The sequence below is a fragment of the Solea solea genome, chromosome 13 (genome assembly GCF_958295425.1).
Source record: "Solea solea chromosome 13, fSolSol10.1, whole genome shotgun sequence".
Taxonomy (NCBI): Eukaryota; Metazoa; Chordata; class Actinopteri; order Pleuronectiformes; family Soleidae; genus Solea; species Solea solea.
Genome location: NC_081146.1, coordinates 14,369,990 through 14,385,161, shown reverse-complemented (window position 1 = coordinate 14,385,161; position 15,172 = coordinate 14,369,990). Strand labels below are relative to the sequence as shown.

The following is a 15,172-nucleotide window of genomic DNA, read 5'->3' as shown; positions in this document are numbered from 1 at the left end:
ACTTGAGAAAGGTGCTATATGCATGTATAGTTCATATTTCTCATATATATATATATATATATTTTCAATTCAGGTCCACTTTATCTTCCTTCAAAAAAGCCTAAAAAGAAAATGTAGTCAATGTCTCATGGTCATTCGTGAGGACGGACACAGGAAGTGGACCAGAAAAAAAAAAGAAAAAAAATCGTTTTAGCAACATAAAGCGATAAAAGTTCAGTCTCTATTTCATAAAAGCAACATCTGGATACAAATTACACTAATAAAAATAAAAATATTGTAATGGCAAATATTGCTTTGCTGTTTCTCTTTGCACATGCTTGATTTAGACATATGTAAATATTTATGCATGACTTATTTTAGGAAGATTGTGGAAATAAAGTGAACCTATGTTAAAAATCTGTCTTGGCAAGCAATTATGCCTAATTTATAATCTTGTGGTCCCACTCATGTTCAAGGTGGGCGTAACTTTGGCTTTGACTGACAGCTCAGGTTGCAGCAGAGTTTGTGGCAGAATTCACTTTCCCTCCTTTACTCGCCTTCCAGCGCCATCTACATTTTTATTGTGTCGGGAAGTTTGATGTCCATGTCATTCCATGTGCATCCTCCTCGAACACATGCTATGAACTGACTGTATGGCGGCATATGGTGAGTGAGTTGCAATTTTGTTCAGATGTGCACTTTCACTAAATATCAATAAAAGTCCATCCATCTATAAGAGTATGGTTAAAAATCAGTATATGGTTATCTGAGCCTGGTCGGTCTTGCAGTGAATGAGCATTTGTCAGCAAGTTGAGACTAAATAAATTAATTCTCAGTTATTCACATTCAAACTTTCTCTCCATCTAACAAAAATCAAATCAAACAAACAAACAAATAAACAAGCTGAAACTTCAATGAGAAAAACTATAAGCTGTTTTTAGGCACATATGAACATTTAGTCACAGCAAGAGGAAACATTAAAGCCCCAATCCAGATTTCTGTTTTACATATTATAAACACACCGAGTGAAAATAAAGAGTTGCGAGTAGAAAATAATCTATAATGCCACATGTCACTGTGCTGTTTAATTCTAGCCCAATAAGGTGCAGACCCAAACAATTTAAGGTTTTAAAATATCATAGTTGCCTGTGTTGACTTTGACTCTAATCTCTGTCCTTGGCTCTTCCATCCTTTATCACGAACTGAAAACTGCAATGACAGTTAGACAAAAATGAAAGCAAGAAACTAAAAATACCTTGTTTTTTTTTTTGCACGTCCCAAAAAAAAAAAAAGACAGAAAACTAGACGCCGACATGACAATTCTGACAAAATGGCTTTTGTAGTTTGTCAGTACAGTACATTCTTAATTATTCTTAATGTTGCCATCCATCTTCAACGTGGACTCATTCAGAATGAGGCAGGGGGGAAAACAGGTTTTGGGAAAGCTGTGCAGTTCTTTCACCAGATTGGGTCTTTAATGTTATACCAGAAATGACATATATGGCATTCACGATATCACGAGTACAAAGAACACAGGAAGGCAACACACTGTATCATCAGTATCCTGACATTATGAGAACAGCACAGTGTAACAGTTTCAGCCACCACTGGTTTCATTATGACACATACTTTGTTGTTGTTTTTCAGTTTGTGTACGAACTGTGTTATTCATCAGGGAACTCGTTTTCTCTGGGGGAAACTCCAAAGCTGAAGGATGTCTGTATAAGTTATGTGTGACATGTGGACATGTGAATAGATTCGAGTGTCTATGCATATCAGAGTATTGTTCTGTGTGTGGAAATACACTTACCTGCCACTTTATTAGGTACAGCAGAGACGTTACACAGTGGCAGGGGTGGCACTCGGTGTCTTCTGCTGTCGTAGCCCATCTGCTTCAAGATTCAAAGTGTTGTGTCTTCAGAGAACGTCTCGTGCATACCTTGGTTACAACAAATGCATAATTGAGTCACTGATGTGAGTTGCTGTTGCCTTTCTATCATTCTCTTCTGACTTCTGGCTTCAACCAGACATTTTTCTCCCACAGAACTGCCACTCAATGGATATTTTCTCGAAACCATTCTCTGGGAACACTAGAGAGGGTTGTGCCTGAAAATCCCAGGAGATCAGCAGTTTCTGAAATACTTTGACCAGCCCGTCTGGCAATAACAAACATGCCACAAGTCACTTTAATCACCTTTCTTTCCCATTCGGATGCTCAGTTTGAACTTATGCAGGTCCCCTTGACCATGTCTACATTTCTAAATGCACTGAGTTGCTGCCATGTGAAAGGCTGAGTAGATATGAACAGGTGTACCTAATATAGTGGCTAGTGAGTGCATACTGTTTATGTCACAGTTTCATCATCACTGTGTCGGTCGTTGCTCGTTGGTCTGGTGTGTCTCTGTATTATTGTCTGTGGTGTGACCGCTTCCAGTGCATGCAGTGTCTTTGGTATGTGTATGGGCTTCGTGACCTGTGTATGATTTGTTTGCATTTCTTGTGCGTTCACTGTGTGTTGTGTATTTGGGGTTTGTATTGTATGTGGAATAATTGTCTGTGTGTTGGGGGGACCTCCAGGGTCTTTCATAGCCATACTTGCTCCCACCATAACAGGATAGCTTCGATTCCTCCTCAGTCCTGCGTTCAGTCCTGGAAGTCCCGCACCCAGAGCACTGTTTCCCAGTCCAGTGGAGGTAAAGGGGGCTAAAAGAGTATTCCCAGGTGACACCGAAGAAGTAAGAGGGGTTCGAGTGTGGAATCTTTTCAGTTTGTCCACGAGTCGCAGGTTTAGCATCTCTGTTTGGGTGTCCTCATCTGTCTGGTCTAATCGCTCCCTCTCCATCTCCCCCAGCACTTCCCTCAGAATGGTGCGAGCTGGTTTGGAAGCAAGGAAGGCGTCTTGGTATGGAGGTTCATCAGTGGAAGGGCTGAACTGAAAAATTGGAACAGTGTTGGTAGAGAAGGCAGATTTGGAGCGAGGGGAGTTGGGTGGTGTGTAGGGCTGGAGGAAAAGGGTGTCGGGGCGTTTCTCTAACTGTCGGACAACAGTCTCCTCTGATGTGACGGTACACGTTTGTGCCTGCGCTCTTCCATCAGGTGTTGAAGCTCCACTGGAAACCAGCCCTCTGTCCCAGCTTCGGGGGTTGTAGACTGATGCAGAGATCCCGTGCTCCAGAAGGAGGCGCACCAGTCCAAGAGAGGTGCTGGTGGTCTTGGTGTTGTCCCTAAGGTTGGTGGAGGACTCAGCGAGGGGGAGAGAGAGGGAGAGGCGGCGTGGGGTGCAGCAGGGGGTGTAGGAAGGAGTAGAGGATGCAGAGAAGGGAACAGGAGAGGAAGTGGAAGTGGGGGTGCTGATACGAGGACTGTTGTAGCAAGAGCTGAAGATGGAGAGGGGATGACAGAGGAGGGGAGGGAGAGGATGATGGAGGGAAAATTAAAAAAAAGGAGGAGAAAGCGGGCATTGGAAGGGCAAAGGACAAGAGAAACGGTAAGGGAACAGGGACAGACATGGGTTCACATGAGTTATCAGCTATTAACAATTAACTTTCAGCCATCAAATCAAACTAGGACACCAGTTATGTAAAACATCAAATAACTATGACAAGTGTCTGGCAACTGAATTGTGCAGATTAGTACAGACATTTTCCATCTTCATAACAGCTATGCATCCAGAATGTTATCAGTTATCGAGAAGCCCATCCTGCTAATTAACACAGTTAGCACATTTTTAATTATTAGATGCACTGACGAACAAACTTCATCAATTCCACCTCTCATTGCTTTCAACATCTAATGCCAGAGTTCAGTGATTACAAAGTGAGTGCTGCTGCCCCCTGGTGGGCTGGCTGTGAAAGGTCATACAGACAGGCTTTTAACTTTGTGTTGTTTGTTGTTGTTTTGAAAACGGTTACATTTGTGTTGATGGATTATTTTGTGTTCAGTTTTTCACCCTAGATATGCCTAAATATCCTTCGTTTTTTCACCTGCCACCCATCGGGCAGCCTGTGGGCAAGTGGAAAGGGAACTTGGCTTGTAACCGGAGGGTTGCCGGTTCAAATCCCCACCCAGCCAAAAAGGGCTGGGGTACCCCTGAGCAAGGTACCCAACCCCCAATGATCCCCGGGCACTACTCAGTGTGGCAGCCCACTGCTCCTAATTCTAGGATGGGTCAAATGCAGAGGAATACTTTCCCTAAGGGGATTAATAAAATGTAATTCTTAATTAGTATCGTGGTAAATGACACCATTCCCAGTGAGGCTGTGACTGGCTTTGGTCTGATGTTCGTACACACACACACGCTATTACAGTATCAGGTCTTCAGTCCTGCTGTTGCAAATTATATCATACATACACTTCAGTTTTCTTCTCCAGGAGGGGTCCATTCTAAAAACTGCTTGTGGTTTTGGTGAATCTCTGAAACTAAAAGGACTTGAACTGACACCACAGAGACAATAAGTCACCCACACATAGCAGTGTGTTACAGTCTGTGCCAAGGACCAAGCTTAAGTCATGTGATGACACATGATGAAGCTCAGATTGCTAAATGAAGCCCATTGATTGTGCTTGAAAGCTGAGAGAGGACCTGCTGTTTCCAGAGATTAAGACTGAACATCCAAACCCTGATCATGGCAGATCTGATCAGTGAACTGTTTTAATCAAACCCAATCATATTAATAGTTGAATCTCATGGGTGTTAGAACAAATACAGTGTCACGTTTTTAAATGCAAACCAACTGTGTTTACGAATGCACTCACATGCATTTCCTCACCCACACACACCAGTGGGTGCACTCAATAGGTCTGCTCTACTCCAGACATGACAACCATGTGATACAACTCCACTTCATCTTCCTCATCACATGACCTGCCCGGATCAATCAAACAGGGGAGACATAAAGTGTATGAGGCAAGCTGCTGCAGCACTGGAAGAAAAAGTTGGCCATTGAGAGAGTCACACAATGGCCTTTTTGTGCTTTTTGTGCCAGTAACTGTTTCTTTTGAATTTTTTCAAAAACAAAAACATTTTAACAACGAAAGGAGGAATTTTTTTTAAAAAGAGTGAACAGTAATAAAATATAAATAGAATAGTTACCTTGCTGACACTGAGGTCAGTTGATCAGAGGGGTGAAGAATCCTGCAGGTGGTGAAGGTGTAGGTGGAGCTGGTATGGGACATACACTTCCCTGGGAAATTAACTACAGGTGGGGAGGAGACGTGAAACAGGACAGGAAGGAAAGACTGTTAGTTTGATGACAAAAAGGAACACACAAAAAAAAACAGATCACATCAAAGTCAGGAAAAATCTGCCACAATCTAAGCACAAGCCCCAAGAAGAAGCACCAGCAATCATTTTCTAACTAATTTGTGCTACTGACGTGATGGTGTGGTGAGCACAGCTTTCTGCCCGGCCCATGACCGTTTTACATGTGGGCCACGAGAAGGTTTTTTAATTTCATGTTTTGTAATCAAGTATTAAATAGTTAACTTTTTTATATTCCAAAAAAATGCAAGTTGTTATGTCTATGTGGATGGATTATTACCAACAATTTATGGATATGTGAGTTGCTCAGTTCCCTGGAAAAGCAAATGGTAAATGGTTTGTATTTACAGTATATAGCACTTTTCTAATCTTGATGACCACTCAAAGCTGCTTTACACTACGGTTTTGCCATTCACCCATTCACAACCATTCACACTCACAACAGGGACGCTTACAGTGTGTGCACCAAGGTGACACTACACCGAGGCCCCTCGGTCAAGGGTGTCATGTGTTCATGTGACTTGGACAGCTGCACTAAAACCACCTGATACAGCCACACACACACACACACACATACGTAAGCAGAAGCTGGAGCTCAGCCAAGAGGTATCGGCATCTGCGCGGACCACTGGTGTTTCAGAGAGAGCTCTGGCTGTCAGAAGAAAACAAAACTAAAAAAGTGAAATAATCAGTCTGACTTGGTGTCAACTAAGTTCATGAGCTTTGTTTGGATTTGTAATAGCTGCAGCAGAGCACGACTGACTGAGACCAGTGGTATTGCAAAAGACCCAGTGAAGACACTCTGGAGTGAAAGGGTTTGGTTGAAGAATTGAAAAATGGCTGAAACAAAGCAATGTATGGCAGTAAAAGTAAGAATGAAGGAATAGGGAGGTAAAATAAAAAAATTTAAAAAACAAGTACTCAGTTTTTTGGGCTTCGATGGGCTGCACACACTCGGTCGGCCTGTGCGGTGGGTGGGTGATGGGATGTGTAAACATTATCGTGCAGGAGGGAACATCACATTGGGATTGTGAAATGTCCAATGAATACCTTCCCCCTTCTTTCACCCTCCCACCCTTCTTGCTCTGTATTCTTATGTTCCTGGTTAAGAGGGAGGGTGGATGCAGTGCTGTGACCACAGATAAGGGGCTCCCTCACCAGGCATGCGCTCCACTGTGGCAGGCTGCAAGGCCTGGAGCTCCTTAAGGACCACGTGGCCATTCATCATCTCCGACGACGAGGGAAGAGGAGAAGAGGAAAGGGAAGGTCTGGATAAGGAAAATGGCGTGTCTTCAACAAGTCCATCTTTTCCTTGATTCGCCACTATATCGCCACACATTTCACTATTCAATATTACTGACTGGCTACTGTCATCGATGCCACTGTTTTTGTTGCAGCGGGGAGATGAAGCTGAGGTAGAGCTCATCAGATCGAAAGGACTAGCACTTTCTTCTGACAAGCCAGGAAAGGAGTCACACAAGACTTCATCCTCCTCTGGTTGGTCAAGTTGCCAGCTGTCTTCCTGACCCTGGTCATGGGATAAAGTGCGAAAGCCCTTGGTGACCACACCGGGCCGGTGATCAAGCAGAGCGCCCATGTGGGGTTGAGCCAACTGCTGCCATGCATGAAGTGTAGCGGAGCCTGGAAAAATGAGAAAGAGAGACGAATGTTATCACATTGGTGTAAAGCTGCTCTTGACGTCAAATACATGTCATTGAATTAAGATATTCCAATTTGAGATTTTTTTTTACCATCTAAAAACTTAAATACTAACATTTTTAAATGTAAATGACTTGCTTTCAACATAATTGGTGGCTAAATGTAATTAATGAATCATTATTTTCACTATTTTGTAATTGTGTAATCCTTAAATATAGGAAATACAAAAAACATTTCTGCATTTATTGCAGCATTTAGTAGACAGCTGGATCACACTTTAATTAATACACTGTTGGGAATGACAGTATTATTTACAGTATAGCACTTGGTATCAGGGAAGTATTCTGTGAATCTAACCTGAATTACACCAATTATACTGAATCTTTTCCCACTACACTGTTTGTCGGCATGTGTCTATAAAACATTGTAAATCATTTAAACTGTATATGAAGAGAAACAAGCACTGGTAAGCTTGTATATATACACACACGTGCATATTGTGTAACACAACAATCCTTGTGCCAAGTAAATTATTTCAATTTAAAGTCTAATTCAAGGTTGTTGTCTCACATCCTCAACAAACTGGTTGGCCCTTTCAGAGTTACCAGCACAGTAACACAAAAAGAATGAGAGAGAAAAGGATAGATGAGGAAAATTAGTACGATTTTATTAAAGAGCAGACAAGCTGAACAGAAAATGAAAGAAAAGACAAAACCACAATGAAGAAAGGATAAAAGTTTAACAAAAGAGGAGTGAAAGTGGTCGACAGTCCAGACAGCAATATATTTGACTGATGTAGAGTCAAAAATCTGACAATTGGTGTTTACACTGTACACCCAAAGTATTGTCTTGCAACCAAATTATGAGTTAAATTTCTTATTTTTTTAAAGGAGACACATCATGATTATCTTAAGAAAGATCAGGTACTGAATATAAAGATCTCAAGGTGATGTGTTTCTCTTCATTAAAAACGAATACATCTTACACATTACTGGTGTTTAGACATGTTACACAATTTGAACACTAGGTGGTGCTATTTATCAAGACAAATTAGGGAATGAAGGCATTCCAGGTCACATTTTACATATTATGTCCAATTTGGTCAAATCACTTCAGACTCAAGGCTGAACTGGAAAAGAATACTGTACATGATGAACTATCTATTCCATACAAATGCAACAAGCTATTATCAAAGTATGGAAATAACTAATTCCACGAGAAAACAAGAAAACCTAAAAAATGCTGTGCGTGCTATTTGAAATGTCAGTGTAACGTGCCACTGTTCTCACAATGTTTTTATCTCACACCTATTTAACTTAAATTAATATATTGTGTAATATTTGATATTTGAAATATGAGGAAATTAAAAACGATACACAGCAAAAACCTAGGTGTAACATACTGTCTCTTACTTTATGTCTCGAACCAGCAGCGTGGTTGTGTATGTCTGAAGTAAAAAGAGTGCTGAAGACTCAGACTGCCTCCGTGTTGTTCTAACAGCTCCAGCAGGCCGGTCACTAGTGACAGTGGGGCTCTGAGTTGAGGCTGTGAGCTCGTCAAGTTACTCGGCTCCAGCAAACTGCAGATTTTGGACCGACTCCGGTTGTGAAAAATCAGGTACTGGTTCTGTTGCGGGGTCTGAATAAGCTGACTTTGGTTGTGTATTTGAGGCTGACAAATCTGGGTGTAACTTTGGGGAGAATCTAGAAGAATACTATTTGAATTCTGCGCCATGTTCTGGGTTTGACTCTGTTCATTGTGCAAATCTTTATCAACATTGCAATTTTGATTCAGCTTTTCAGTATGTGGAGGATTCAAGGTTTTGTGACTCTGAGAGAAATGATCACCTTCTAGCGGCTTTACAATCTGCAGCTTCTCTGGCAGGTAGGATCTTGCTGTGAAGGAATATCCCGACCAGACACTTCCGAAGGATGGATGTGAGCACAGTGACAACAGGCTCTCAGTCGGGGTCCCTGTGCCTCTGCTACTATCCCCACCTTCTTTTTCCTCCTCTTTGGCAAGGTAAGCCAGCTTTCTCTCCCTCTCCTCCTCTAGAAAACGTTTCTCTGAGAGGTAGTTGTCACGGCGGAGCGACAGACGCCGCAGAGCTGCTTCCAGGTCCCTGCTGCCTGGGGTCCCTGGGGTGCCAGGGAGGCGTTTATTAGAGTCCTCAGACCTGATGAAGCAGACGCATCTTAGTGAGTTAAAACTGTAGAGCATAAAGTTTAAATATAAACAACGTCCATTAGGTTCACACTATATTCAAACGGAGTTTGAACACAATGTCTACTCTTTCCACTTCACATGACTCTCAGTCTAGTGGTATTTTGATCTTGTGTCACTCAATGACACCACCCTGCTGCACACAGGAAGTGATCTGTTTTATGACAAGAGAGATGGAGGCAACATCAACAATGCACAATAAAAAGAGTTGGTGTCAAATTAGTTGGAGTATGACTGAAGTGCCCATGAAAAGTTTCAAAAGTGAAATCTATTGCTCAATAATCCCTGTTGTTGAGCAGTTTGATGGGATTTGTCCCAGTCAGCCCCTACACTGCCGCTGTATACACAGCCCAGCATCTTTAAGTTGTTGTGAAATCCTGATACAAAACATATATACGTATAATAATATAATATACAATAATATAACTACCAAACACAGACAAAATAGCTGAGCAAGTGAGTGGCATCCCCTTAGTTACAGGAGAGAAACTGAAAATCCAACACTTGAAATTTAGACTACGTAAACGAAATTAAAAACTATCCATACCCGTCATCTGAACTCTCCAGAATACAGCTGGTCCTGTTGTCCAGGATGATCCCACTGCCCGTCTCGCTATCATAAATGGAGTTAGAGGGAGGTGTGTCCACCCTGCTGGATCGTCCTGAGGTGAAGCATGACGTCCGATTGGAGCCTGGGATGTTGAGAGAGGAGGCGGGCAGCGGTGAACGTTGCTGGCGCATCAGGTTGAGGTTTTTCACCGTCTGGAACACTCGCTTTGGGTGCAATCTGGAGAGACGTGAATGAATTGAACATCAAACCGATGGAACAAATATTATGATGTTACCCCAAGTTACTCTTAGCTCTATTTTAAGACCTTTGCGGAGGAACAAAAGCATCTCGACATTTTGTGACCTCACAGATCATACACTCTTCACGCTCCCTGGCTCCCCTCTTGTTTTGGTCAAGAGACAATAAAGACAACAGCACACATGGAAACTTGCTTGAGTTTTTGTGAGGAAGTCCTTTGGTGCATACAACTGCTAGTGAGAAATCACTTCTTATTGAATGTAATGTGAGATCGAGTATGCATAACTGAAATGCTAGACTAATGGGGTCCCCCATTTTAGTGTGAAAGGAACGGTGGCCATGTTGGGGTCATACAGGCTTTGAATAGGACGTACCTCTGCTCTTCGACATCTGGATCATCCATCTGAAGTTCCTTCCTCATGGTGCCTTCTATTTCTGCTGCCAGAGAGTCCTGGAGAAGGAGACGGACGAGTTGATGAATGACAACACTTCTTTGCTCCTCAGTTGCCCTTCGCCCACCCTGTGCTCCCTCACTCACCATCGGGAACAAGCCCAGAGAGTGGAAACGCCTAGGTGTGCTGAGTGGTAGTGTTTTATTTCTGAGATTCTTCAGTTCCTCCTGAGCTTCATGAAGCATCTCCATACACTCCGCATACTTATCTTGTAACTCCCGCAACTGAAAGGCAGACAAAGGAAAAATATAAATAATCATAACAGTTTCCTAATGTAATGCATTTTAGGCTTAAGCAAGAAGTGTTTTCCAGATTAAAAACCAATACTGGCTAAAAGCATACGAAGAAAAAAAAAAAAGTCATGCCCACCCATCTCAAACAAAACTGTAGTGAACTGTTAATATGTGCTGGTGGAGGCTGCTACAATGACGAGGCTAGAGTCACTAGGTCGAAGATCAACTTACCTCAGCAGTAAGCTGTCTCTGGGCGTCTTTAGCTGCTCCCAAGTGCTGAGTCAGCTCCTCGTTCTCCACAGCGTACTGTACGAAAACAACCAACCAAGGTATGGAAAATACTCAACACACAACATACGATCTCTGCTCCGATGCACACACAGAGGTCACATACAGTCACTGAAGTTAAATGACTCCTCCCACCCATTTTTCTCATCATGACAGTAGATATTCATTAAATACGAGAGATGTCATGGGTTTTCATACCAGTTTTGCCTTCTTCTGGAGGTCTACAATCTGAGAAAGGAGGTGTGTGATCTCCTCCTGCTGTCTGGAGGCGTCTTCATTCTTCCTGGCCAGTTCTCCAGCCAGAGTGGAAATCTGCAGGTTGGAATGACCTGGGAACAAGAACAGGTGAGTCAGCAAAAGTGAGAATCTGCCAACAAAGCTGCCTCTCCATGGCCTCACTTCCTTAGAGAGTTAAAAACTGATTCATATCACTGGTGACCAAGATACAAGGGCAGTAAATCAAATACTCACGTAGCTCTTTGACACAGTCATTGACAAGTTGTTGTTCTTTCTCCTCGTACGAAATTGTTTCCGTCTCCAAATGACTGGCCTGAAAACAACGCAAATAGACAGTTACTAAACTAAACTAAACAATGCAATGCAGTGCAGTGTAGACATTATCAATCATGCCAGTCAATAACTTCTTCCTAAATGTCTGACCTTCTAATGAGAACAACAATGTTGCTGCCAACAAAGTTTAGGACTCATCATGGTTATGTCATTGTCTACTGCTTTGTCCTCCATGCGAGGGTCGCGGCGGGACTGGAGCCAATCTGAAGTTGAAATGCGGGGTACACCCTGGACAGGTCACCAGTCCATCACGGGGGCCAACGCATACAGAAGGACAATCATTCACTCATACACTCACACGTACTACGGTCAATTTAGAGTGTCCAATTAACCCTCTGCCTGTTTTTGGACAGTGGGAGGAAACTAGAGAACCTGTCGAAAACTCTGTATGTTGTGAGTACCCCGCCTTTTTGCCCTATGCCAGCTGGGATTTGCACCAGCAGCCCCGCGACCCTCATGTGGAGGATTGAGTGGTAGAATGAATGAATCAAATTAAAATGTGAAACTGATATTTTTTTTTCTCCGCTGGTGTGGCAGTGAAACTTTTTTTCTATATTCATACCTCAGATCGCAAAGATTTGTTTTCCTCCTCCAAATCTTTGAGCTTCTTCTGCAAGGAGTCCAAGGGGAAAAAAGTTGGAGTTGACACACTGGTTTCACTGGGACGTGCACTGAAAACACACCAACACACATGAATGTGGAGCTGTGGCAATATTAACTTATTTTGATATTACTTGTTCTTTTCTTTAAAGATGAAATACAGTGACATTGCACGGATGACTAACTCTGCGGTCTCAAAACACTGGGACATTCACTAATGATGCATACACCTTGTAAAAGCTTTAAATGGGAAGCTTTTATGTTTATAATCGCATTTCATTAGACTGCTGCTGTGTAACTGCATTGTGTAACGTTAAATCCAAACAGAGAAAGAAGACATGTGGTGAGGAAGAGCAAAGGTGATGTAAGGTGGGGAGAGGACATGATGTGTAAGGACACGTACGGCGTGGAGGTTGTTGACTCTCCCTCACTTTCCTCAGCAGCGCTGGAATAAAACTGCAGCAGCTCATCTTTCATGGACAGATCATGACGCAGCTGAGAGACCTTTGAGCGGGGAAAAAACGGAAGTAGATGAATGATTCTGAAAAAATAAGAGATGCTTAAGGTGCAGGTTAATGTCATTATAAAACACCCTCAGCGTGTACCTCCTCTCGCATGTGCTCTACTTGCTCCTCCAGCAGTTCGTTTCTCTCACTGAGGGCTTTGTTTTTCTTCAACAGCGACTGTCCGATGCGAGCTGCTAACTCCAAGTCACGCTCTTTCTGCACAGAGCCAAAGCATTGTTTTGTCCTTAAACATCACAAAATTGCTGTGTTGGGTGAAAAAATTAAGGCAATGCATAAAAAAAAAAACACAGGAAACTGGTGGAAGGGAGTACGTGAGTGAAACAACAAGGACTGTTTGAAGATAAACTTGGTTGTGTTGTTGATGTAAGAAAGTGTGAATACGGCGTTCATTAAACAGTTTAACATCACTGACGCTATTCTGTCTTCACTGCTGTGCGTCAGTGAAGTCCTGCTGTTTATTCTGATGTTCACCGAGCAGCTGATGTGAATCTGTCGGATTTGAATATCAGCTGGTGGAAACAAGTTTCATGATGTCATTCGATCAAAGAGCCTTCTTCATAAACCTCGTAAAAGCAACGCGTGTCTAGACCAGTAGACCAGAGTGTCACATCTGAAGTGGATCGAAGCGTTTCTGCCTGAGGTGATTTTTACCCGACGTGATCCTACCTCTTCCAGCAGTCGAGTGACGGCGTCAATGTCGCTGTAGGTCTTTGTCATCTGGCCCACTCTGTCAGCACACAACACTGCACAAACACACACACAGAGAAAGACAAAATAAGACCCTTTTATGCCCTACAGAAAAAAAATGCCAAGTAAAAATGGATCATCAGTATCACTGCTGCATTACAGATACCTCAGTGGTCCTTTACAGTATTCAGCAGTGTGCTCTCCACTTTCTGTAAAAACTAGGTGAGTCTCTGACTGTAGGTAACATTTTTTAGTAGCTAAAAGTCTGTAAGTTTGTGTGACGTGAAAACTGAAGTATTTTTCATAGATGCACCACCCAATCCTCGTTGATAAGCTAACTATGTTTTACAAGTTGACTATTGTTCCTAACACACTATGTGGACACGTGTTGGATTTCATACTGAATAGTAACATTACAAAAAACACTGATGAAGGAACAATGATTCGCTGTTCCTGCTCTCGTCTCGTCCGCCCTCCACTCCTCTGCGATGAATCAGGTAACACTATATTCTTAAGATGTTCACACCCACACACTGTACTCATACACATCTTTAGAGAAACCCACACACAGAGTTGATTTAGAAAGTAAAACCCCGGCACTATTTCACCGACAGCAGAACAAGTTCATTATCAGAAGTCCGTCCCTCTATCTTCATTATTAACCTTCAATCCTCAAACTGTTGACTTGAAACTACTGAGTGACAGGTTTTCAGGCTGGACTGAATTCATTGTTTACCCTCAGTGGCCTGAATACATCACATTCATCAAAGTGACCATCTGCCTGGGACAAAACACTATTTTCGGTGTTTCGTCAGACTAATTTGTTCAAGGATTGATTTTTATCATGGTCCTTGGTTGAGACAAATGTTGCTTCTTCCTTTTTGACATTCACATATGTATAATCAGGCATCCATAGACTCAGCCAGTCACAGAAGGCCAATATACATATCAAACGCTGCTGCGTGATGCCCAACAGGAACAGTTATATGACACATGTCATATATCACAGATAACTGTAAATAATTTGACTCCAGTCTAGGAGAGCAAACAACCTGCCAAACACCAACAATACTGAGAGCTCATAGTCCTCAGAATGCAAAAGAGAGTTGGCTGATGCAAATAAAGCATCACAGTGTCACCCATCACAGGAAGTGTACGGCTGCTGAAAACAAACACATAAGAACTATTGTCGGATGGCTATGCTTCATCATTAATAGGGATTATTAAATAATCCATATTAAACCCCCTGCCCCACACACACACACTATTTCCTCAACGCTCTTTTTTTTTTCTGGTGTTCATTTTTAAACTTCATCTACTGTGCTGAATTTGTCTGTTTTATCTTAACATTTGTCTGTTTGATTCATTTTCTTATCCAGTATATGATTTAAATTGACCATAATTGTTTGGAAAGGCACTTACAAATAAAATGTATTATCATTATAATTATTACATTGCAAGTTGTCTCCCTGTATATATACTCATTACAAATGAAAACATTCCATGACTAAAAGCAAGTTATAAAGTTTTATGGATTTATTTCACACTTCCAAATTTGGATGATAATAAAAATATGTTTAATCTAAGTGTGATTTACAATCACACAGACCTGACCATGGAAGAAAAACACCCACCCACACAAACCATTCTCCTGGGTGTAGTTAATGTGGGAACAATATGGCGTGATACCAATGAGAATACTGTATGTCTACCTGAGTGCACACAAAAAAAAATGCATCACTTGTATGTGCTATCAGGCCTATAATGAGATTGTATACTTGATAACAGCAGGTGCCGTCTGTCAAACTTTTCTATGTGTTTGCTTTCTATTGTATAACCAGACTGTTTCCAAGGCAACACTCCACCCAAGTCAGATAAATAATACG

The 15,172-nt window shown here is 42.0% G+C and overlaps 1 protein-coding gene across 11 annotated transcripts in view; it reads right to left on the bottom strand.

The window, feature by feature from the left end:
- The window catches only part of LOC131471038 (trafficking kinesin-binding protein 1-like), a 30,205-nt gene that overhangs the window by 718 nt on the left and 14,315 nt on the right, over positions 1-15,172 (bottom strand). For 3 of the 11 annotated variants that reach the window (XM_058647263.1, XM_058647264.1, XM_058647262.1), the window contains 14 exons: positions 13,266-13,342; positions 12,678-12,794; positions 12,476-12,576; positions 12,035-12,143; positions 11,374-11,452; positions 11,101-11,231; positions 10,846-10,920; positions 10,468-10,605; positions 10,304-10,380; positions 9,669-9,908; positions 8,746-9,074; positions 6,398-6,880; positions 5,072-5,174; positions 902-3,356 (listed from right to left, as the gene is read on the bottom strand). In XM_058647263.1, the coding sequence (XP_058503246.1) occupies positions 2,324-3,356; positions 5,072-5,174; positions 6,398-6,880; positions 8,746-9,074; positions 9,669-9,908; positions 10,304-10,380; positions 10,468-10,605; positions 10,846-10,920; positions 11,101-11,231; positions 11,374-11,452; positions 12,035-12,143; positions 12,476-12,576; positions 12,678-12,794; positions 13,266-13,342 (3,092 nt within the window). In that variant the 3' untranslated portion in view covers positions 902-2,323. Of the gene's footprint in view, positions 1-901; positions 3,357-4,748; positions 4,844-5,071; positions 5,175-6,397; positions 6,881-8,745; positions 9,075-9,668; positions 9,909-10,303; positions 10,606-10,845; positions 10,921-11,100; positions 11,232-11,373; positions 11,453-12,034; positions 12,144-12,475; positions 12,577-12,677; positions 12,795-13,265; positions 13,343-15,172 lie in introns of those variants that run through there. The other 8 variants (XM_058647265.1, XM_058647261.1, XM_058647260.1 and 5 more) reach the window with 6 other exon arrangements.